The sequence below is a fragment of the Aspergillus foveolatus genome, assembly GCF_047715535.1.
Source record: "Aspergillus foveolatus strain CBS 279.81 unplaced genomic scaffold BDW70scaffold_2, whole genome shotgun sequence".
Lineage (NCBI taxonomy): Eukaryota > Fungi > Ascomycota > Eurotiomycetes > Eurotiales > Aspergillaceae > Aspergillus > Aspergillus foveolatus.
Window position 1 is genome coordinate 692,676 of NW_027396066.1, and position 22,055 is coordinate 714,730.

The window sequence follows — 22,055 nt, forward strand, 5'->3', positions numbered from 1 at the left end:
GAATATGATTGGAAAATCGTACACTCCAGTAAATGCCAGGTAGCTGAATCGAGTCATCTGATGAGGGGAAACTGTTCCCTCGAAGTTGTACAGACGGACTTGGCGTGCCCAAGGCCGCAGGCAAACAAAGAGTACCACAACTCCTTCATCCACCACCATCTTCCTCTTGATTTCTCATTTCAAACCAAGATGGACTGGGAGAATATCGAGAATCTCCAGGCCGCTGCTCAGAGAGTGCGAGCTGCTTATCTCAAATTAGTTCACAGTGCCTCCTTCTCCGACCTCCAGGGCCCGTCACTTCGAGACGACCCGGTCAAAGGCCAGATCTGGGTCTCCAAGTTCACTACATCGAAGCCTACTCAGGATACCTCGCGAGAGCTACTGCTTTCTTTGATCGACCAGCTGAACGAGAGAAATGTCCCTTACGACCGGCCGGACTCGGCCTCGCTGAAATTCGAATGGCTCGGTTACCGTCACGATGCGAAGAAAGACACCCCCGAACCGGCCTCACTCTCCGAGAGCGAGAAATTCCAGAAACTCAACGAGGAGACAAAAGGTCCACTAACCATCCTCTATGTTTACGGCGGCACCTTTGCTTTGAACACACCATCCTGCTATCGCCGAACAACATCGTTCCTTGCCAAAGAGACTGGTGCAAAAGTGCTGATGGTCCATCAGCGACTCGCACCGCAGAACCCTTTCCCAGCCGCCCTTCTCGATGTCTTTCAGGCGTACCTAACACTGCTCGCGCCCTCACCTAATTCACCTCACGCCGCGGTCTCGCCAGGCTCGATTGTTCTCGCCGGCGATAGCTCTGGCGCTTGCCTTGCTTTTGGCCTGCTTCAGATCCTCCTTCGTCTGAGACGCAATGGCCAATCAATTCTCTTCCATGGCCACACCGTCGAACCTGTCGTTCCCGCCGGAATAGCTGTGGTCAGTCCCATAGCGGACCTTGCCGCCTCGTTGCCCTCTTTCAAATCGAATGCGAAGACGGATATTTTCCAACAGCCACACGAAACGCTCCCGTACCTTCTTCCGGGCTATCCCACCTGCCCGCTCTGGCCAACACGCCCTCCCCGCGCGAACCACTACTGCGAGCCGGGTATGCTTGCGCATCCTCTCGCCAGCCCTGCTGGCTCAGATGACTGGACTGGGTGCTGCCCTATCTGGATGGCCTCAGGTCAGGAGCAAAGTATCGACGCGGTACTATTGATCGCACAGGTAGCCCATTCGCAGGGCGTCTCGGTAACTATACAGGAATACGAAGGCATGCCGCATACATTCTTCTTCACATTCCGCGATGCTCCACAGACAAAGATGGTCTTTGCCGAATGGGCACGTGCTATACTAGGCTTCGCAAAGGGAGTGAGGCATCCTTCTAGTGTCTGCTTTATCCGTGCCAAGGGATTGATTGCAGAAACTAGGCCCGCAGAGAATCTGGTGCCGTTCACTTTATCCCAGGCGCGGAAAATGATGTGGGTGAAGAGTCAGCGCCATAAGCTCCCTGCCCACTTCCGGGAAAACCGATCCAGTCTGTAGTCTTGCTGAGCCTGTTTTACGAATGTCAGGTCGAATTTGTGGTATTATTGCATAACGTGTTAATACATCACTATGTCACTTGATACGGTTAGGAGTTGTGCTTTGATCTCGATTGATAGATTATACTTTCGCAACTCCCCGTTTCCCTTGCTTGCCTGTGGACGGATCAGGGCCATTTCAAAGCGGACTACTCCGTTGTCCACAGAAAGCATACCTGGCTCCACTAGAGTACCTGGTATATCTCAGTTGCCCCCTACCGCATGGCAGGTGATCCCCAACCTCGCGCCCACGGCCACACCCAAGCTGATCTGCTGAATAGACTGGGGTCTGCCTGGTCGCGTTTCACGGGCCATTCGTTCAATCACCGGCTCGATAAACGGAAAAGCTCTCACGGCTTAACCTAAAGGCTGCATCTTCGCCTCTCGGGCGAACGACCAATATCTACTATTTGCTACGATAGAGATGATAGTCTCGGACATCTCTTGACTACTGGCTAGAAAATCTGACGAGGCATCATTCAAGCTGACTGGTGTATCGGCCCCTGTTTCCGAGCAAGAAGCTCAGGACAATCCTCAGCCTAGACGTAACCCTGCTGGTGAGATATTAGCGTCTTCACTTCCAGATCACATTGTCTATCTCTTGGCGTCGCACTATTGCGGATCAACCAATGTGTTCTCAGCGATGGTATAACTACCTTTTTAAGGTCGCCTATCCCGTAAAGTTTGTTCAACAACGGGCTTTTCGGGAAATAATGTATTGGTTGTGTTTGTGATGACTTGCAGCTCCGTGCTACCTTCAGCTCTCGAATGCTCGTCGACAATACCTAATCACCCGGCTTCCGTGATGCCAATTCGCAGGTCAAGTTTCATTGCATGGGCTTTATTCTAATTGGTGGTCTTCATTGATGGGCAGCTCAATATGCAGCATGTCATCCAGAATGACATGGGGGTTCAGCGCCATCACGAATTTATCGCCTTTTCTGATCTCCGCACACTGCTAGTATAGACTGACACCTCTCCCTACCAGCATCGAGAAAATATCAATCATTCCGAGCCTCCGACTGTATGACTACTCTAACACAACGGTCAGCTGGTGTGTCACTGATTAGGTAGACGGCTTCTGTTGTGCGTGATGGGGCGAATCCGATGTATAGGGTGCTAACGCGGATAGGTATTCGAAACTGACTACAACCCTACACTCGAACACATTCTATGCATACAATAGAAGCTGGAAATAAAAAGCGCTATACTAGATTTAATTGAATCTCAGCCGTACGATGCTTATTTCATGCTACCCAATTACCAACACAGCTGAGGATCCATGCACATGTCCATATTGGCCGTTTATCTTCTGTGCGAGGATATAGACTATGAAATCCTTTGCACATCCGGCAAAGGGCCCCCGCCAGAAGATATTATGGATGAAGGAGTGAAAACCGTTAGGGATGCTTGTGTACCTGAACAAAAGTAATGTGATCTCTAAACCCCAGATTTGCCATCACACGAATACAACTGGATCAGACTATGATTCCCGGGGAAAAGTTGGCTAGCACAAAGACAATAGTTTCGGTACCTAGCTCTGGCCAGAGCGCGAGATGAGATGAGATAGTATTCCAAGACACCCCTAGATGACTCGCCGTCGCTACCGCATATTCGTATCCGAATAACAAGAACACATGCCACGATGTCCACGACGTCTGTTGATGGATAGTACAAGGCAGATGGGGCGCTGGACGTCGAAGTCGAACTTGAACCTGTCCGCATCAGTACACCTGCTGATGAAGAGAAGCCGTGTCTCCGAGGATGGAGGTTGACAAGTCTCACGATTGGGTACGTAGGCCACTTTGCCTACTCTGTATGGCATGGAATAGCTAACGCTCTGGGAAACGAAGAATTGCTATTCGACAATGCAACGATCCTTACTGTCAGCGGCCGACTGAACCATCTGGCAATGTCACTTTGCATCGGCCTCCGTGGATTTCAACGAAGGTCGTCACATTTGCTTTCTCACATATCCCTTCACCTGAAATGCTGTTACGGATGTCCAACACGATTCCCAGAAGCGCTGATTTCTTCAAGTACGCTGCGAATGGGGACATCAGTGGCCTACAGTCGCTTTCTGACCTTAAGAAGGCATCCCCTTTCGACGTGTGCTCGGTTAAGGGACAATAGTCTTTATGAGTATGGCAGGAATCTCACTGTGCTGGTGGAGGCTAACTTATACAGTATGCTGACTCAAAATCAACTAGATTTTTGCGAGTTTCTCTTACACAAACAAGCTGACCCGTTTCTCGAAGATCGAACTAATCTGCATGGCAAACTGACCCTTGCGGGCAGATCAATTGAGCTGATATCTCGCAGTTCGGCCTTTGATATTGCGTGGAACAAGATATTCTCAGGAAAAGCCAGCATAGACATGCGAGCTCGCCTGCAGGCTCTGTTCCCCAAAACTGATCGACTTGACAAGCGCGGCATTTCGAAGCTCCACCAGGGAATACTTGGTCTACGACATGTCAATCTCGAGAAGGAACTGCGGTTTTATCCCAGGCTGCTATCAATTAAAAGGACGCAGATGGTCGGACTGCGCTATCTTGGGCTGCATGGAGAGGAGATATCGGTGCCGTCGAGCTGTTTACCAAGTACGGAGTTGATGTTAAAACACCGTCTAAAAGGCAAATAGCCCGATTCACCCTGGAGAGTGGAAGTAGCTCAGTGGTGCAATACCTACTCAACGCAGGTGCGGACCCGAACCATCCTAGCGATGAGGAACCGACGCCTTTACATTGGCTGATTGCAACCCATGACCGGCCTGACCTTGTTCAACTACTGATTAGTTTCGGTAGCGCTCTGAATTTTCGTGGCTCTACCGGGGGTACGCCGCTCATGACTGCTGTGCAGCATAATCGTCCCCGAAGCGTGAGTGAAGAAGTTGATTGAGCACGGTGCTAATCTTGAGGAAGAAGACGAAGAAGGGTGGACGGCCTTTAATTTCGCTATCTTTCTCAGTCGACACGAATGCCTCAAAATCCTCCTCGAGGCCCAAGCCAACTGCGAACATATCACTAGTGACGGCAGCTCAATACTATATTTTGCAGCTGAGAATGCGGATCTCAAAACAATGCAATTTTTAGTTCGTCATTCCTCGCACCTACATTTTCCAATTGACAGCAAACGCCAGGAGGATGGCCTTACAGCTTTTGAACTTGCGGAAGACAGAACCGTCCCAGATCAATGGCAACTTATGTTTTTGAAGTTATGCCAGGGTATATAATGTGTTGTTCCCAAGCTTGCGCATCGACACGTTCCATTATTGGCACTAAATCAAGGCCATATTGTACCTAATCTGCAGGATTTTTGAGTTGCATGAATAGGGGATGGGGGGAACTTTGGGTTGTGCAGGCCATAAGAAATAATATATAATCCGTGGCTGTAGATAGTATCTCCTCTTCGATTAGTTCTCAATCCTTCGCACAATCAACTTTGTACCCCGCAACGGCGCCTAAGGACCTTACGCTTGAACTCTCTAGATAATGTACTCTAAGTCTCCTAATCTCTTGTCCTGAAAGTGCTTCTCAGTTTCCTCTCGGCCTAGCGGGCCATGTGCTGGCGCGCAGACCCGGCCAAACCCAGGTCTATTCATACCTGAATAGAAATGAATGATTTCTTTATCCATTTTTACACGGCGTTTCGGTAACCTGCGAGAAATATTCCATAGTAGAGTAACAGTATTTGTTTTTTTGGCGGGGTATGAGAGGTGGTTTGGCGTGTTGTGCTGATTTTGGGCCGTGGGGTTGCAGAGATGCACATAAGAGTGAGTACTTCGATTAGAACGAATAAAGGGGGCGCTTCTTTGCTTCAAAAAAAGTACGCCTGACTGAGGAGAGACGAATAATCAGATAGACAGATTGATTGCTGGCGGGTCGAAGGCCTACATTTAAGAATATGAATGGACGATTTGGTCAGTTAGGGCTTTGCACGGTGGAACCCAGATCGGTCGAATTGGACCAATTCCAAGAAAAAGTGACGACCTATGTTCAAGTCTGAGAAACAGGTATTTGGATTATAAGCAGTCTCTACTGTAAGATGGTGAATATCAGAATCGACTTCTACCCGTGTAGATTCAGTTGAGATGCTCTATATGAACCACATCAATAATTCTTCCATCAATTACCGGCCTGATAAACCCAAAACCCGCCAAACTCCCAGTACGCCTTTTCAAACCTCTCCGGATTCCTCGCCACAAATTCCTCACACTTGCCCGGACAGTCCCACTGTCCCGAGTAAACATTCGGGGCACCACCCCACTGGCCACAGAGATCGATGTTCGCGATTATACTCTGGTTCTTGAAGTGCGAGGAGATATCGCAGCTCGTGTTTGGAAAGTCGGCGAGGGCAGTGCCCCATTTGGAAGGGTCGGGTTTGCTGCTGCTGTTACTGAGGTCTATGTCTAATGGAACCGAGTGCCGTGGAAAGAACCAGGCTCTGATGCCCGCAGGGCGGAGCTCGAGGGCGTAGATCTATCTCGTCGTTAGCATGTCTTGAAATGAAGGCCAACGGGGTCAGAGGGGACGTACACCACCACCTCGCTCATTCATCGCCTCTCCATACGTCAAACTCGGCCCTTGTACTCCACAGCCCGCGTTGCTATTCGTATTGTTATCACAGGTCGCATACGTCGCGCTCCCCGTCTGCTTGCGTCGGACGTCCATGCTACACTCGGGCGTGGTATGCAGGGTAACCGCATTGCCGTCTGTCGCATTGTTAGTGGCTTCAAGCACGTCAACCTCCCCATGATCCGGCCAGTTGTAGCCGTCAGTCAGCCAAAGAGCTGGCCAGGTGCCGCATCCGTAGGGGGTATGAATGATATCGAAGATGAAGAGACCGTCGTCGTAGGTCTTGAATGACTCGATCCGGACGGAGTTCCGTCCGTGCGAGGCGTTTTTCGTGGCCGTGTCGACCCTCAGTATTGCTGAGGTTGGAGATGCATATGTGAGGTTCAGCCGTTGGGCTGTGGTCTTGTTGACGTAGCTGCAAACCCTGGTCAGCAATCCGTTCACAGTATTTGCTCTAGGGGGAATGCGTACTTGACGAACCCATCAGTTGGATCCTCCTCATCGAAATACCGAAATTGGTCAAAGAACGACAGGCCGGAATAGCTGTCCACCAACCGATAATCCAGCGGCGAGTATTCCGGGTACCGGCCGGCCTTGGAGCCCTCCACGGCGCTGACGATGGTGCCGACTATGGCAGCCAAGGCGACGATGGCGGCGATGATTTTTGTGCGGAGGGACCAGCCTTGTGGATTATACCATGAATGTCCGGTTTGGCCCTGGGCCTCGACAGGCTGTTCGTCTAGCGTTAGGGGCATAGTTCGATGCCGATCCTCTGGGTCTGTTTTGAGGGTCAGCGTGTCGGCCATGGCGACTGGCCTAGACTGGATGTGAGTCTAGTAAGTGGGGAAAAGATTTTTCGATTGCCGGTGCTCTGCAGTGTGTAGTGGCGTTTCCTTAAATCCTCGCGAGCGTTGTTGGGTTTGTTTGGAGTAAGGGATGGCCATGAAATGGGTGATGTTGTCATCGGAATGGGGAAGTCGATCCCGTCCCAATCGGGAAATGAGGCACTTAGGCATCAACTGGTTGAGAATATAGGTCTTTGACTTTTGAGAAAGCTTTACAACGTCTCGATGGGCAAGGGCTCGATCTGGTAGTTGATATGATCCCTTGCCGGTTAGGCGAGTTGTAGACCACTCAATTGCTCGGCAGTCGAGTTAATGGTGACGAAGCCGTGCTGAACAGAATATACAGACTGAACGAAGTATATAGTATAAACGGAGTATAGTGCACCGTCTGATAATATAGTCTGGAACTTCTGTCCGGGTTGGGCATTTAGGGTTACGGACACGCGGAATATCGATCACCGCAAATCAAACACCGTCAAAACTTTGTATAGAAATTTCGAGAAAACTCGTGTCGTCATACATCGAGGCCAAACTCGGATTCCCATAAAAGCTGCAGGAAATCCCTTCCCTTTTCTTATATAGCACCGCACAGCCATCTGTCTACCACTTAGGTAAAATGTGCATCGAATGAGACGGCGACCTTGAATCCGTCGCCTGCACAGGACCGTCAAGAAGAACCAATAAAATGCCTATTCCCTTCTCAGTTCGGTCGTCTCAAGCACCGCACACGACGGGACGAGGGCGAGATAGCCACTGGGGCAGGCCCAGCTCGTTATCTATAAGTTGGTGGAAGGTCGCCGACCGTCGCTATGTACCATATAGTCCTCTTACACATTGCGAACCCACTAACCAGTGGGTTCCACGAACGACTCCTGGTTCAATGCGCGAAATGAGACATCATCCATCCCTCTGACAGCATTATCGGAGGATGTTCATGACTCAAGGGGTCAGCTTGATGCTCGTACTGGGTTTGTGCTGCCATTCCCGTGCGGTGGAGCCGGATATAGCAGTCACCGAATTATTCGCTGGTAACGAGGAAGCATATCTTGACAGTGCTTATAATATTCTTCAGGAGCGGCAGAATCCAGATAGAGCGCGCCACAAACGAAGTGCGGTGTGGCAAGCCGTCAAAAAAAATTATGCTCCATCAGAAAGCGGCGAAGACAGCGTGGTTCCTAAAGGATGAGGCTATTTTCAACTGGAAGACAGAATGGCCAACGACCTGCTCAGCCAAAGAATATGTTTGGGAAACATAGGTAGGTTATTCTCCTTACAAGGAATTCACCATTAAATTCATCTGAGGATAAAAAAGGTAGAGAAAAGCATATTGGATCATCTAATTGTGTTCCCGATTGACGCCAGAAAGAATGCCTTGACTGGATCACAATGGTACAGTATCCCTAAATCTTCTATGTATACCAGGGACTTATCAAACAATGGCGTATAGTTCTGCTAGAACATTCATACAAAGAAAGCACTGTTCAGTGAATTAGCTCTTCTGGAGAGTCTCGGGGATGGAGAGACTGTTCTGTGTAAGCGATAGCAGACAGTGCAGCTCCAGCTTTGCTCCCCTGACGGCAAAAACCGTGACAAGCCTGTAATTGCCAGAATAGCAAACTCAGACGAGCATCCCAGAAGCTTATCAATATAAATCTACTGTGTAGAACTGTTAACTACGTGATTTTGTTGGGTTAGGAAAAGCGATGACATAACTTGCAGCATACTACGCAGTGCCATATTATAGATTACGCTAGTAAGCCTGATCCTGGAGCACTGAATTTCCATTGCCTTTTCCTGTCAGCGATACAGAAAGCGCCAGAGGGTAGACGGAAAAGCATGAAAGACGGCCCGTCAAAAAAAAATTAACTGACTTTTTGGTACAGCTAGACCATGACAAACCCGTAACGGGTCCAAGATCAGGACCCCGACCCACGGTTCGGATCGGGGATCAGGTCCCGTACCAAGAAGCTTAAACCCGCGAGTTGTGGAAACCACACGGGTTAGGACAATAAACCCGAACCCAACGCGTTACGGGTTTTGGGTTGACCCGTGATGGGTAACCCGCGGGTTTTCTCAAGGTCTAGGTACAGCTACTGGGGCTAAGATTTTCAATATCTGCCCGCACCTCTTCAAGAGTTGCTGCAAGGACAGCTCGGCCCAGCCCAAGCAGGTCTATTGCAATCAAGGCTCTTAAGCAAGCCCATCACCCCGCTAAGCATGTGTTGCTTATCAGAGATTTCAAGCGACGGTAATGTAGATCGAGGAGTCAGATATTAGCAGCAGCGGCAGACTTGTAAGCTTGCTCCCTATTAGACACAGCAAGACTCTAGAGTGCACCCAGGCCAGATTGCAGTCGAGCAATACAAAAGCACGCTCCAATTGAAAAACAGACTCTTGATGTGAATTAGCTGTATGAAGATCCGTGAGTACGCCTGTCTTGTGTATCGGTCGCTAAGTAAAGTTCCAAGGTTGTGTAAATACAGGGCTCAAAACGAACTTCTGATATTACCCTAACAGCTCCCGGTACAATTTGAATGGCTTTCTCAATGTCAGTTAATGCTCCTGTCCCTGAGTATCTGTTCCCAAGTATGGTACTAGCTCATTATACATGGCCAGGTCCCTTCTAGTGTTGCCTGAATATCTTTCCGCGCAGCCTGGATGATGCTTTCTTTAAAGTTCTCTTCAATGCCGTCTTCAAAATCATCCATTATTTCTCTCTGTCTTTGTTGCAAAGTTGGTTTCTAGATTGACTTCACTAAGATCGGCTTCATATGCGAAAGTTGTTCGCTTAAGTTTAGACTGGAAACTTATAACTATGGTAGATTGCGATAGAGTCTAGAAACGCGGAGCAGTAATGTTCTATTCAACTTGCTGCCCTGCATTACTTTAGACTGTTGAAAGACGCTTAATAACATGGTTGATGGTTAAAGAGCCGCAAAACTGAGGCTGTCTTTCAACCCCGGCCGCTGAAATAGCGCCCTTGTGACCGTGGCCAGAGAGTGGCCAGACCATAAACTATAATATTGCTTTTATAAGCTGTTCATTCGTATCATAGAGACGGTAACTAAATTAAGCATTAAATCCATTACAGCGACTCAGTTACACAATTAAATTTCAATTGATCTCTTATGTCTGCTTCTCCATGATTGCATAAGCAGTCAGTTCGACACTTTAAAAGTGCTGTTCGCGATATAGCACTGATCTTATTGAATTCCAAATTTTCCAATATGAACAGTAAGGAATGCCTTGGCAGGAATTGCTGTGATAACAACTATATGATTGGGCGTAAATAGTTCGCCAAGACAGACCACCTCGCTGAACGAGAGACCAGTTCATTTGGCTGTGGAGGGGTAAGATAATAGTGAAGGCTATACCGTTAAGAGACAGCCTATGTGGGACGCTGTACCTTAGCTGCTCGGTTACGGGCTTGACGCTTATGAAGTCCGGATGCACTAACTGAGAAGAAGGTCCCATGAGAGTCAGTAAGACCCAGCTAATTCAAAGCCGTCAATTTCTGGGGCGATAGTATTGTATATCTCTTACTGTAAAATATTGTATATTATAATGGATATTGAATGTGCGAAACCTAGTAGAGTATGATTGAAAGATCGGACCAGGGAGCTCACGAGCCGACTGAAAATAAAATTGAAAGCATGGAAGATCAAATCATTGACCTGTGACGCAAGACGACATGGTTCTTTAGGTTGTACTTGTTTTATAGAAAAGGAATCCCAGGCTGCTCATCTCCACCGGGCTCGAAACCCGTTGTATTTAACCAGCCTCGTGCAATAAAAATGGATAAAGCAGGGCTAGTTCAGCGTCAGAAGACGATAACGGAACGGACTAACCTATCGAAGTAGACTATCTCATAGCTGCTGCCATTATGGTGTCTGGAAGGGGCAGTTTTGAACATGCGTCTGCCCGCAAGGCTGACACCGCTGGCTGGGCTAATACCGAACTAGGGCTACTCCATACATAATGGGGCCGGCGAGCCTGCGCTCCGCACAGCGTCCGGTGCGCATTAATCCAGTGATTCACTTTTCAGGCTGGGTGGAAGTACTTCGAAATAGGGCCTCGCGAAATATTAGTGTTTTCAGCCTCGCCACCTCATACCGGTGGCTCGATGGCTTTGGACAACCGAGGGGTTCGCTACTATCATTACCCAGCAGGGGCTAGTCGTGGTCTTGATTGGTGTCTTAAAGCAGCCTGCTTCCCCCTGACTCACACAAGGCCAGCCTGGCAAGATTATGTCTGGTGGTATATACGCGCAAGGCATTCCACGCCCACGGGAGTCGAGGCTGACAGTGACTGAGTCCTCACATCCCCAAAACTCTTTTTATGAAGTAGAATATTACTCGCATGATTCTGGGTTTACTGGTCAACCATTTTTGTTTATGCATTCCAACACCCAACATCTCCGCCATCCCTACATCGCAAGGTAAAACAAATAAAAATACTTCTACAGCATGACGTCGACCTCAAATCCAGGTTCCCCCACAAAAAGGGCGCTTCTGATCGGCAGTCCGACATACGATCTTAAGGGGCCTCAGAACGATGTCGAGAATGTCGGCAACCTCCTCAGACGCCATGGGTTCCGGGTCCGAGAGTGCTGCGGGCCCCGAGCCACAAGAGACGGTATCTTGACCATGTGGAGAGAGCTCACCTTGGACACTCGACCCGATGATACAGTAGTCATTTACTATTCCGGTCATGGTGGATTCACGAAGGATCCAAACAACCACTCTGAGAGGCGGTACCAGTTTATCGTACCGACTGACTATGTCACCCCATCCAATCCTAGTGATTTCAAAGGAATCTTCGATATCGAGATATCACGGCTTGTTCATCAAACAACTAAAAATACTCACAATGTCACCGTGATCCTGGACTGCTGCTTTTCCGGACGCATGGCGCGCGATCCCACCCATGGAGGCCACGCCGTCAGGAAAGCGCTGGAGAATATCCCATATGATCAAGTTTCCGAGGCGTATGATTGGGCGGCCAAAAATGTCTTCTCGGATCTGACCAGTGTTGAAGGGAATCCGGATGCAGTGCGAATCGTGGCGGCGACGGATTCCGAGGCAGCGTTTGAATATGATGAGGGCGATGGACGCATAGTCGGTGCCTTCACCAAAGCCTTACTCGCGAATCTGGAGCATGCACTGCAGGCGAATCTCACATGGAAGCACATGATGCTCAGAGTGTCGGACCTGGTCAACACCCAGTTCCCCTATCAGCATCCGCATGTGGAAGGTCCGTACAATAGGGTTGTGTTTTCCCAGCAGGAGAAAGACTCCAACGTCTATCAGGTAGAAATATCAGATACGGGAGAGCACATCCTCCAGGCCGGTCAGACTGCAGGTGTCAGAGTCGGCAATACCTACCACATCATCTACAACGAGACTGCAGCAAGATCAAAGGATCTCACTTCTCGAGAGATAGGAGTAGTAACGAGAGTTGCCCCATTGAATGCTATACTCCAGACCCAGTCGACGGTTCTTGGAGAGCAAACTGCCAGTGCATATCCTGAGGTAGAGGCACAGTATCGCTACCCTGTCTCGGTGACCAACAGTCTGAAACGATACGTGGACGACCAGATACGCAAAATGAAGTTCATACAGCTATCTGAAAACGGCCCAACTTCCATGGTGTTTGCCAGTCTTGATCAACAAGATGAGACAATCTGTCTTAGCATCTGTGGCGAGCCGCGTGCCGCTTTCAATGCTAATGGAGATATCGCAGGGGCTGTATCTAGAGCTCTTCAGCTTGCAAACTCAGTATCTCGAGCAGCCCACTTGTTGTCTATCAAACCTGCAGATGAAGTGAGGCTGAACCACGAGTTGCAGATTACACTCTCGAAAATTAATCCTGGAGAACATGGCACAAAGAACCTTGCCACTAATGGCACTGCCTGGATTAGTTGCAGAGACCGGATTTGCATAACGCTGAACAATACGTCCTCGGTAGATACTGTCTATGTGTCAGTCTTCGATGTGAATGCGGCCGGGAAGATATCCTTGATATCACGGTCTTCACCGCGTGGTATCAGGCTCTGTTCCAGCAGCCAGTATGTGATGGGGAAGACACAGCATACCGACATTCTCAAGGGGATGGAGATCCGTTGGCCAAAGGATATCCCTGGGGACGTCCAAGAATCCATTCCCGAGTGGGTGGTCTGTCTCGTTACGAACGCTGAAATCGACCTTCGCTGCCTGGAGAGGGATCACAGTGGCACACAGGCACCCCCTGCGCCACGAGGAGACCCTTCGCAGCTTGAAAAGATTGCATATCAGCTCACCTATGGCCAAGGCCGCGATATCGGTGGTGAAGAAAACCCAGGTCTAAAGTGGGATCTGATCATCATTCCATTTTCACTTTCCCCTGTGCAGGCATAATGTGTCATATATCAATAGCAGTTTTCGGTTACTCCACGTCTTTCATAAGTATCCAGCTTCCATCTATGCCCGATTGCCATGAATCTAATTCCAGCGTAGCTTCGAGAGTATCAGGATGGTCCGGTCCCAGCTGGCGAATCTGTTGTTCAACACAGGCTTGCAACAACTCCAAGCTCCCCGTGTACTTCCCCTGCTTCCTCCAAGTGCGGGCCAGATTCCACATGCTGGTTAGTGTATTTGCGTGGTTCGGTCCCAGTAGCTTTTTCCTCGCGTCTAGTACCTCTACCTCCAGCTTCTCGGCTTCCGCACAGCGACCTTGATAGCGATATGTGCAGGCCAGGTTGCCCATGCTTGTCAGCGTGTCTGGGTGGGCACGTCCTAAAATGGAGTCAAACGCCGTCATCACCTGCTCCTCAAGCTCCTCTGCTTCTTCAAGTTTCCCCTGGCTCCGCTTTGTAGACGCAAGGTTGCCCATGCTTCGTAGAGTAATAGGGTGCTCGGAGCCAAGGACTGACTTGAAGATCTTGGTGGTCTCCATCTCGAGCAGTTCAGCCTCTGCGAATTTGTACCGGTTGCGGTAGGTTGATGCCAGGTTCGCCATGCTGATCAGCGTATTCGGATGCTCTGGCCCTAACATTGCTTGTGACTGTTTCCAAACACGTAATTCCAGATCTTCTGCAAGCGTCCATTTCCCCTGCTCGCGGTATATCGTCGCTAGGCTGCCCATAGCTGCGAGCGTGTCTTTATGTTCAGGACCAATAGTTCCCTCCAGTAATGCCACTTGGCGTGTTCTAAACTCTTCTGCTTCACTCCATCGGCCCTGCTCCATGTATGTGGATGCCAGGTTTCCCATGGTTATGACGGTGTCTGGATGTTCGGGCCCAAGAACTTTCGTGCGATGCTTGAGAACGCAAACGTCAAGTTCTTCAGCCTGGCTATATTGGCCCTGCATGCGATATGTGGTGGCAAGGTTGCTCATGCTTGTCAATGTTTTCGGATGGTCTTCTCCAAGTAGCAACTTGAATTTCGTGGACACCTTCCTTTCCAGATTCTGAGCGTCATCCCATTTGCCTTGATTCATAAGGGTCGAAGCTAAGTTGCCCAAGCTGCTCAGAACTACAGGATCATCTGGCCCCAGTCTCTTTTCTCTGACATCCAGCAGTCTGAGTTGGAGCTCCTCAATATGCTTCCATTGACCCTGGTCCCACAGCGTAGCCACCACACACTCAAGACTCTCAAGAGTATCAGGGTGGTCGTGTCCAAGTCGTGCTCTCCTTGTCTCCAGAACTTCGCGGAATAGAACCTCTGCCTCGCGGTACCTTCCATCACTATACAAACTCTGGCCCACTTTCTGCGCCAGTTTCTCCCTATCCGGTGACCTAGCTTGAAACTGTTCACACCCAAGAATATGCTGCGCATGCGGTAGGCATTTCCTCCATAGCATGCGGTTCTCTGGCTTGCTTTCCGGAAATATATCTTTCAGATGCTGTCCGGCTTTCTTAATCCAACATTCTAGCGTATTGTGGGCTCTTAACCAGTTCTTTGTCACCAAGTGGACAAGTTGGTGCAGACTAAAGTATTGAATACCACTCTCCGAGTGCTCAGAGATGAAATAGTATCCTTTTAATACCCCTAAAGCGCTTTGCTGTTCAACCTTTGACTTTGCGGCTGGGAGCAACAAACATGGTATCCATGCAAAGTCAAGGCAGGACATGAATGATAAGTACTCCACAGCCAGTGGGCTCGTGGTCTGAATCTGTCTGAAAGAGATGAACCATGTTGAGGTTATAGAATTCGCGGTCCCCAGATATCTCCACTCGTCCTCGAAATCTTTGCTGAGCAACTCCAGCATCGAAGTTTCCATGTCCTTGATAAGTGAAAGGTATGTTTCAGCAGAGATCAAGTTTTCATTGATATAGCTAGCGGCTTGGACGATCGCTAAAGGTATGAAATGTAAGTGTTGAACGAGAGAGGCTGTAGATGTGTCACTCTCCAGCAGGCTCTGATCAGAAATGGCACTTTTTAACAGAGTGATTGCCGAATGAACATCCATCTCTCTTACATCAACAATGTTTGGTCCAGCGACTCTTGTTGCAAGCTGATGATTCCGGGTTGTAAGAAGGATAAATCCGCGAGGCGAGGTCGGAAGAGTGTCTCGGATCCTGGACGCTAACCATAATCCTGGATCGTCTGCATTGTCAATTATAAGCACCCAGGGACCAGCCGCATCTGAATCCAAGTACCCCTTTACCCGGTCTTTTACATTATCCGGGTTTATGGATTCCAGGCCCAGTCGGCTGCCGATATCCATAAAGGCCTGCTCCACCGTTTCGGCACTGGTTGATGAGATCCATATTATAGAGTATGCTTCCGGCTTCTTGCGAAGACGGTAAGCAAGCTCCAGCACAATCTGTGTCTTCCCCACGCCTCCAAGACCTGATATTGCGGCTCTTCTAGTCCCACTATCTCCACCTGTAATCAACATCTGAAGGCGTGAGAGCTCGCGCTCGCGGCCCAGAAACAGCGGGTTCTGACGGAAAGGAACTATAAAACATGGTGTACGTGGAGGCGTCTGCGAACCATCACTGCTCTTAGCTTGAGGGATCCTGGACAGCAGGATCTTTGCATATGCAGCGGCTGCCAATGAAGCATACCCTTGCCAATGCTTAGATTTGTGGGAATCACAGTAATCACAGATTCCACGGATAACCACAGACGGGAGCTGGTTCATCAGCCCAGCGGCCTCCATCTCAAAACACAGGGCCCCATGTTTTTCAGCTAGGCGGTCCCGGCTCACGGCGTCTCTGACCAACTGGTTTCCGGATGCGATCAGTCCATAATGCACCCTGGGCTCCTCTGATTGTCGTACCGGACGGTTGACCAGATACCTTGTATTACATTTGCCGCAGTCTGCCTCGCCTTGTGGGTGGACATATTCCGCCTGGAATAAAAGGTCGCTGGAGCGCTCCGGCTTGCAATACTGGCTTGCCATTCCTGAATGCCTATTCAAAGCTGATGAGATCAGGTCCAGGATACCCAGTCGTTTCCCCATTATCTCTTCGGCTTGGAGTTGTGATATTGTGTTCAGAAGGACTAGGGGCGGCCGGTTTAGCATTCCAGTCACTTTAAATTCGCCATCACCGAGAACTTTCCCAAAATCATAGGCAACCACCCCGCTCGTCCCATCTGAAGTAGGTTTACTGACCACAATATCTCCAAGCCACATGTTATTGTTTATCGTTCGCGGGATCCCTCCTCCCACGCCGACCATTAACCCGAATTTGACTTCGGTGAATGTTGAGAGAAGCTGTGTAATCACGACAGCCGTAGAGATAGTGCCATATGCTCCCGATGGCAAACATGCTACCACGATATTATGGCCTGCTATCGCACCCAGAGTGTAGATATTCTGGTCATTAATGAGTTGGGGGAGTCTTGGGTGAACCTCATCCAGCATCGCTTGCGCAGCGGCAGCCTCAAGGTGCAGTGCACACACCCAGGCAATCCTATAATCTGTTTGTCGTCTATGTTGCTCGGGCATGGTGGAAAAGGAATAACAATAATTTGGGCTTGATCACTTGCAAGCTCATTACCAACAGAAGAAAGAGGAAGAGTGTGGTAAGGTGGGACACAGCCCCGCAACACGTGGACACGAGCTTCAGCAGCACTACTCATCTCTAGCCAATCGGAATTCTATCCTATTGATCAGGGATCTTAGGTGCGATCTCGAGCTGTGTGACCGTGCGCGGCCTAGGATCGATAGGCTTGCCGGCCGGGCCAGGCTCTTGATCATGGGAGGCGGATGTGGCCAGGTTGAAGAGTGGTAAAGGACTATATACATTGAGGGCGTCAGAGCAGGGGCAAAGTTAAAGTGGCAGACTAAGACCTGTATTTGAATTAGGGCTAATTTTAATTGCTATAATATTAATAAACAGAAACTGAAAACGGTACTAATAGGATTAATTACAGCTCTTCATACAATGAATTACCTAAGTATATATTCTTATTTTCAGTAATTACCTTATTACCCTGTATTGAATTTTATAATAATATCTCTTGAATTGTACGGAAGGTGATCTTATTAAGCATTCCTACCCTGGTAATGGCGTAAGTTCTGCAATTGCATTGACTTACATTGACTTACCAGATCCTACCACCGGCCACATCCGATTACTATGAAGACTAGTCAATCTAAGGCCTGATCTCACAAGAGAAAAGCAGGACCATATCACGTCAATCCAACTCCTGTGAGTTAAGCGCAAAATTGCTTGCTGTCAAGGTATTCTGAGATAACATGTTGTATGAATCGCGAAGCCAAGGCTCAATACAGTGGTAATGAGTCCTATATATCCTTTTACTGCGTAGGCAGGCGGCACCAGCTTAGGTAAGTAGTTCTCCTACACCAAAGTAGGTCATCTACTTTGGCGTAGATGAGTTGCTTACTCGGCTTTTTCAATATCACCTATCTTCAATGGCTTCACAGCAAACCAGATTACTTTTACCTCTTGTGGATCTAAGTGTACTCCTGACCAGAATTACTCTCGCAAGTACTGCGCTATTGGGCAGAGCTGCCTTTCTTTTTCTCTAAGATTGCCCTGTATAGATACTTCCCTCATTCGATTCTGAGTATGTTCTTCAGTAACACTGCATTCGTAATTTGCCGGACTTTAGCCTAGCATTCTTTAAAACATTGGTGGTCGTATTAGTGCCGTCTCCGTTGATCCCATCGGCGCTGAGCGGGGTGAAGCTTGTGGTCTTACAGACTGTTAACGTAGTGACTGGCACAGCCCTTACTCAAGCAATTTCCTGGGTGTCCATTAAGCCCTTTTTAAAAGCCTGAACTGAGTTCCATCCCATCAGCAAGCCGCAAGCGGCTAGATGTAAGGCCCCGCTCCAGGGCTTCACGCAACGGGCCGAGTCGCCGGAGCCGAGGCTGTGGCGCCGCACTAATGCGGGGTGCGGGGTATACACTACATATATTCAATTGTATACTTGGTATAGTCGTTCCATCTGGATCAATAACTGTAAACAAGGGCAAAATGAATTTCGAGTATCCTCCCGACCTAGTCGCCCATCTCGCCTCCCTCGACTCCTTCATCAGCTCCACCATCCTCCCCCTCCAGCACCAAGACGACAACAACCGCTTCTTCGACCACCGCCGCGAGTATGCCCGAACAAACTGGGAAAAAGGCGGCCTGCCGCGCAAAGAATGGGAGGAGCTCCTAAGTGTGCACCAACCCTCCATTACCAAGAATCCACTTCTGACTCCCTTCAGACAAAGCCCGCGTCCTCGCTGACACCGCTGGGTTCTACCGCTTCGCCCTCCCCAAGATCTACGGCGGGACATCGCACCCCAATACAAACCTTTACATGTCCGCGATCCGCTTCCATCTAGCCTCGCATACCGTCTACGGCGGCGGCCTGGGCCTCGCAAACGACCTGCAGAATGAACACAGCATAGTCGGAAACTTCCCCGATCTGTTCATGTTGCACCATTTCGGGTCCGAGGAACAGAAGCGCACACTTATACCTGCCCGACTGCGCGGTGAGTTCCGAACGACATTTGGACTCACGGAACCCGATCACGGGAGCGACGCGACGTTCATGTCGACTGTTGCGCAGCGCAAGCGCAACCGTGACGGCGTGGAAGGATGGGAGATCAACGGGGCCAAAAAATGGCAGACGGGGGCGCACCACTGTACGCATATGATCGTCTTCGCGCGGACGAGCGGGAAATCGGGCTCGGCGCGCGGTATAACAGCGTTCCTTGTCCCAGCCCAAACGGAAGGGATCGAGGTCGCGAGCTACGAGTGGACGTTCAATATGCCGACGGACCATGCGACTGTGACCCTGAATGGCGTCTTCGTCCCCGACAGCGCCATCCTAGGGAAGCTGGATAACGGCCTTGCAATTGCGCAGACGTTCGTCCATGAGAACCGCATCCGGCAAGCGGCGAGCTCATGCGGCGCCGCAAAATACTGTCTTGACAGGGCGATCGAGCGCGCGAATTCGAGGACAATCTGGGGCGAGGATCGGAAGTTGTCTGAGCACCAGGGCATTCAGTTCCCCGTTGTGGAGCTCATGACCCAAGTCGAGATGTTGAGGCTGCTAATTCTGCGCACGAGCGTGCGGATGGACGATATTGTGTCTGAGTGTGAGAAGACGGGTGGTAAGGATGTGCCCTGGGTCCGGATTGAAAAGGAGTTGAGCGGGGAGGTTGCCATGTGCAATTACTGGGCCAATCGGTTGGCGTGTCAGGCGGCAGACCGGGCGATTCAGGTACGTACTCGTCCTCTGAATCTCTATCGGCTGTGAATAAATGCGCTGATCAAATTGGTGGGAGTTTAGATCCACGGCGGCGACGGCTACTCTAGGCACTACCCCTTCGAGCACATCTACCGGCATTTCAGAAGATATCGTATTACGGAGGGGTCGGAGGAGATTCAGATGCGTAAGGTGGCAGCTTACTTGTTTGGTATGAAGGGGAAGGGTAGTAAGCAACCACAGGGAGAAAACGAAAAAGGGAAGTTGTAATCAATCACGCACTGGCAATTATGGTATTGTCTCAGTCAGTTCTCCTTCTGATGCTTCCCTCCGTGCTGTTGTTCTATATTCTACCCGGCAAGTTATGGCTTGACAATAATGAAACCTTGAAACAAAATTGGATCAAAAACGCCGTCTCAGTGCAGTGCAGTAGAAAAATATTTTAAAATAGGATCGAGTAGGTCATGTGAAGTCAAGATCGTCGTCTCCATGCCCCACATATTGATACTTCATCATCTGCTCGTGGTGCACATCGCTCGCCTGCGAATGTACAAGGCCCAGCGTGCCCGCGTCCTCGGCTGGATCATCCACTAGCATGCGGTACTCGTTCGGCGCGACATGACGGACGTTCCCTACGCTTTCATGGAATGAGTGCGGATGTGGGTGTTGTTGCTGATGAGGATGGGCATGTCCATACGGGTCAGCCATCGAGGTTTCCTGCGTTTGAAAGCGGGGGATTTGATGCAGGTTCATGATTTGCGGGTCTAGCGGGACGGCTGTGTAGTCGCTAAGCGAGCCAACGTGGCCTTGGAGGATGGAGGAATGCGGCGTCGTGAAGGGGTTCTGATGCTGATGTTGATGGCCTGGGTGAATTGTGGTTTGGGCTTGGTGGATGAGCTGAGGTGCTTGGAGGGGTTCGGCTTGTGACATGTGGGGGTCGATATGGGTGTGAGCTGGAGTTTCTTGGACCGATCGTTTGCGCTGATGATGTGTCTCCTGCTGCTCATCCGTATCCATCGGTGTCTCGGCAGCGCTGTTCGAATTGGGTGTTGGGGTCTTCAGCGTTTCCTTGCAGTGCGGACAGTCTCGAATAACTCGACTGACGGTTTCCTTGATCCGGACCCAGTGGTACTTGACGGCGATGGCGGCAGTGGTCTTGTTAATCCCTGCGTGCTGCTCCATGTGCACTTGCTGCGCGATCTGGTACTGCTGTTGGGGGTCTGAGACGACCTCTTTATCTTTTAGCATGAGCTTTTCTTCCTCGCCGTTCTCGCCCTCGACGAGTTTGTAGTGCGTGGCTGCGCTGCGGAGTCGGCTCTTCTCCGCTCGGTCGGCGCCTCTGGGGTATTTAGAGTGTTTGAGATAGTAGCGGATTTTGTCGAACCGGTCCTGCGTGACGGGGTCTTCGCTGTCAGACCCCAAGTCTCGCCCGTAGATAATTGCGTCGACAAATTCTCCAGGGCTCGACAGCACTCGGCCTGCATTGGGCACTCTACCAATCCGCTTGAAGCCGAGACCTTCCCAAAGTCGGCATGAGGCAACATTGCTTTCATAGATGAGGTTGAAGACGGCATATGTGTATCCCTGGCTTGTCAACGCAGCACTTCGGTTTTGGGCGATATAACACATACCAGCCGAGCGGCCCAATCTAGATAGGCCTCTCCCATTAATCGACCTACACCCTTGTTTCTCGCAGCATCCGTGACAAGAAACATGCCGTTACAGACATGGCTACTTCGCCCCGGGTAGTTTGGCCTGACGTTGAAACTCCCAAGACAGACTTTGGCCCAATTCACATTGCCGTCCATCTCCTGGACATCATTGACATTCTTAATGTCCCCAATCAACATGATCGCGCCAAAGTTCGAGAACCAGTACGGCGCAAAATGCCGAACTGGGATCGGATCGACCATAGCATAGGTGTCGCCCTTTTCAATCTCCCGGTTCAATTGGTTGCATAAGTACACAATCAGCGACTTGGGAATCTGCGCATACGAATGGAACGGCACCAAGGTCGCGACAGTGACCCGGTCTCGCAGCGTGAGCTGACGAGGAGCGATATCTCTAGAAGACTCGTCGTCCATGGATGTCAGATCGCCGTGGCCAGCTGGCATGGTAAAGAGGAGCTATACCCTGATGCGGGCTGTGGCGGTCACGGGACTGCTTACCGCATTAGTGTGGTCAGGACTACCGCGCAGCGTTCATACTGCTCGGTGAGACGAATGGGGATAATTGGTTCCAGAAATGATCCTTTACTGCAATAGGCAACGTAGAGAGAGTAGAGCAGCGAAACAAAGCAATAAAATGACTCACCGTATAAAAGAGTGAGGAAAGGCGACCGGCGTTCTGCACGGAGTATACTTACAGCCTGGTCGGAGTGGTTGGAGAACTTCGAGGACC

The 22,055-nt window shown here is 50.0% G+C and overlaps 7 protein-coding genes across 7 annotated transcripts; 4 read left to right on the forward strand and 3 right to left on the reverse strand.

Annotated features, from left to right (window-relative positions):
- Positions 1–189: 189 nt before the first annotated feature.
- Positions 190–1,539, forward strand: BDW70DRAFT_155562 (Alpha/Beta hydrolase protein; the record flags this gene model as incomplete). The annotated part of the gene is made up of 1 exon (XM_073740053.1): positions 190–1,539. One exon carries the CDS (start codon positions 190–192, stop codon positions 1,537–1,539), a length of 1,350 nt encoding a protein of 449 aa, XP_073600717.1.
- A 1,715-nt stretch (positions 1,540–3,254) lies between these two features.
- On the forward strand, positions 3,255–4,312 carry BDW70DRAFT_39334 (uncharacterized protein). Its single transcript, XM_073743914.1, has 3 exons — positions 3,255–3,368; positions 3,431–3,719; positions 3,765–4,312. Exons 2-3 carry the CDS (start codon positions 3,490–3,492, stop codon positions 4,216–4,218), a joined length of 684 nt encoding a protein of 227 aa, XP_073600718.1. The 5' UTR covers positions 3,255–3,368; positions 3,431–3,489; the 3' UTR covers positions 4,219–4,312.
- A 1,389-nt stretch (positions 4,313–5,701) lies between these two features.
- On the reverse strand, positions 5,702–6,957 carry BDW70DRAFT_146848 (glycoside hydrolase family 16 protein; the record flags this gene model as incomplete). Its single annotated transcript, XM_073738635.1, has 3 exons — positions 5,702–6,055; positions 6,113–6,566; positions 6,623–6,957. 3 exons carry the CDS (start codon positions 6,955–6,957, stop codon positions 5,702–5,704), a joined length of 1,143 nt encoding a protein of 380 aa, XP_073600719.1.
- A 4,295-nt stretch (positions 6,958–11,252) lies between these two features.
- On the forward strand, positions 11,253–13,474 carry BDW70DRAFT_39340 (caspase family protein). The gene has a single exon (XM_073743915.1). The coding sequence runs from the start codon at positions 11,463–11,465 to the stop codon at positions 13,389–13,391; it is 1,929 nt and encodes a 642-aa protein (XP_073600720.1). The 5' UTR covers positions 11,253–11,462; the 3' UTR covers positions 13,392–13,474.
- On the reverse strand, positions 13,420–16,932 carry BDW70DRAFT_167635 (uncharacterized protein; the record flags this gene model as incomplete). The annotated part of the gene is made up of 1 exon (XM_073742285.1): positions 13,420–16,932. The coding sequence occupies one exon, from the start codon at positions 16,930–16,932 to the stop codon at positions 13,420–13,422; it is 3,513 nt and encodes a 1,170-aa protein (XP_073600721.1).
- A 1,498-nt stretch (positions 16,933–18,430) lies between these two features.
- Positions 18,431–20,109, forward strand: BDW70DRAFT_167638 (acyl-CoA dehydrogenase family protein; the record flags this gene model as incomplete). Its single annotated transcript, XM_073742286.1, has 3 exons — positions 18,431–18,617; positions 18,667–19,670; positions 19,740–20,109. 3 exons carry the CDS (start codon positions 18,431–18,433, stop codon positions 19,923–19,925), a joined length of 1,377 nt encoding a protein of 458 aa, XP_073600722.1. The 3' UTR covers positions 19,926–20,109.
- Positions 19,641–22,010, reverse strand: BDW70DRAFT_126904 (putative histone acetyltransferase Spt10). The gene is made up of 2 exons (XM_073735168.1): positions 21,287–22,010; positions 19,641–21,239 (listed from the first exon to the last, which is right to left on the reverse strand). Exons 1-2 carry the CDS (start codon positions 21,767–21,769, stop codon positions 20,118–20,120), a joined length of 1,605 nt encoding a protein of 534 aa, XP_073600723.1. The 5' UTR covers positions 21,770–22,010; the 3' UTR covers positions 19,641–20,117.
- Positions 22,011–22,055: the final 45 nt, after the last annotated feature.

Excerpts from the sequence above, each read along its gene's own strand:
- BDW70DRAFT_39334 (XM_073743914.1), top strand. The coding sequence starts at position 3,490 with ATGTCACTTTGCATCGGCCTCCGTGGATTTCAACGAAGGTCGTCACAT. Across the intron at positions 3,720-3,764 it reads AGGGACAATAGTCTTTATGA|TATGCTGACTCAAAATCAAC; the intron begins GTATGGCAGGAA and ends TAACTTATACAG.
- BDW70DRAFT_39340 (XM_073743915.1), top strand. The coding sequence starts at position 11,463 with ATGACGTCGACCTCAAATCCAGGTTCCCCCACAAAAAGGGCGCTTCTG.
- BDW70DRAFT_126904 (XM_073735168.1), bottom strand. The coding sequence starts at position 21,769 with ATGCCAGCTGGCCACGGCGATCTGACATCCATGGACGACGAGTCTTCT. Across the intron at positions 21,240-21,286 it reads TAGATTGGGCCGCTCGGCTG|GGATACACATATGCCGTCTT; the intron begins GTATGTGTTATA and ends TTGACAAGCCAG.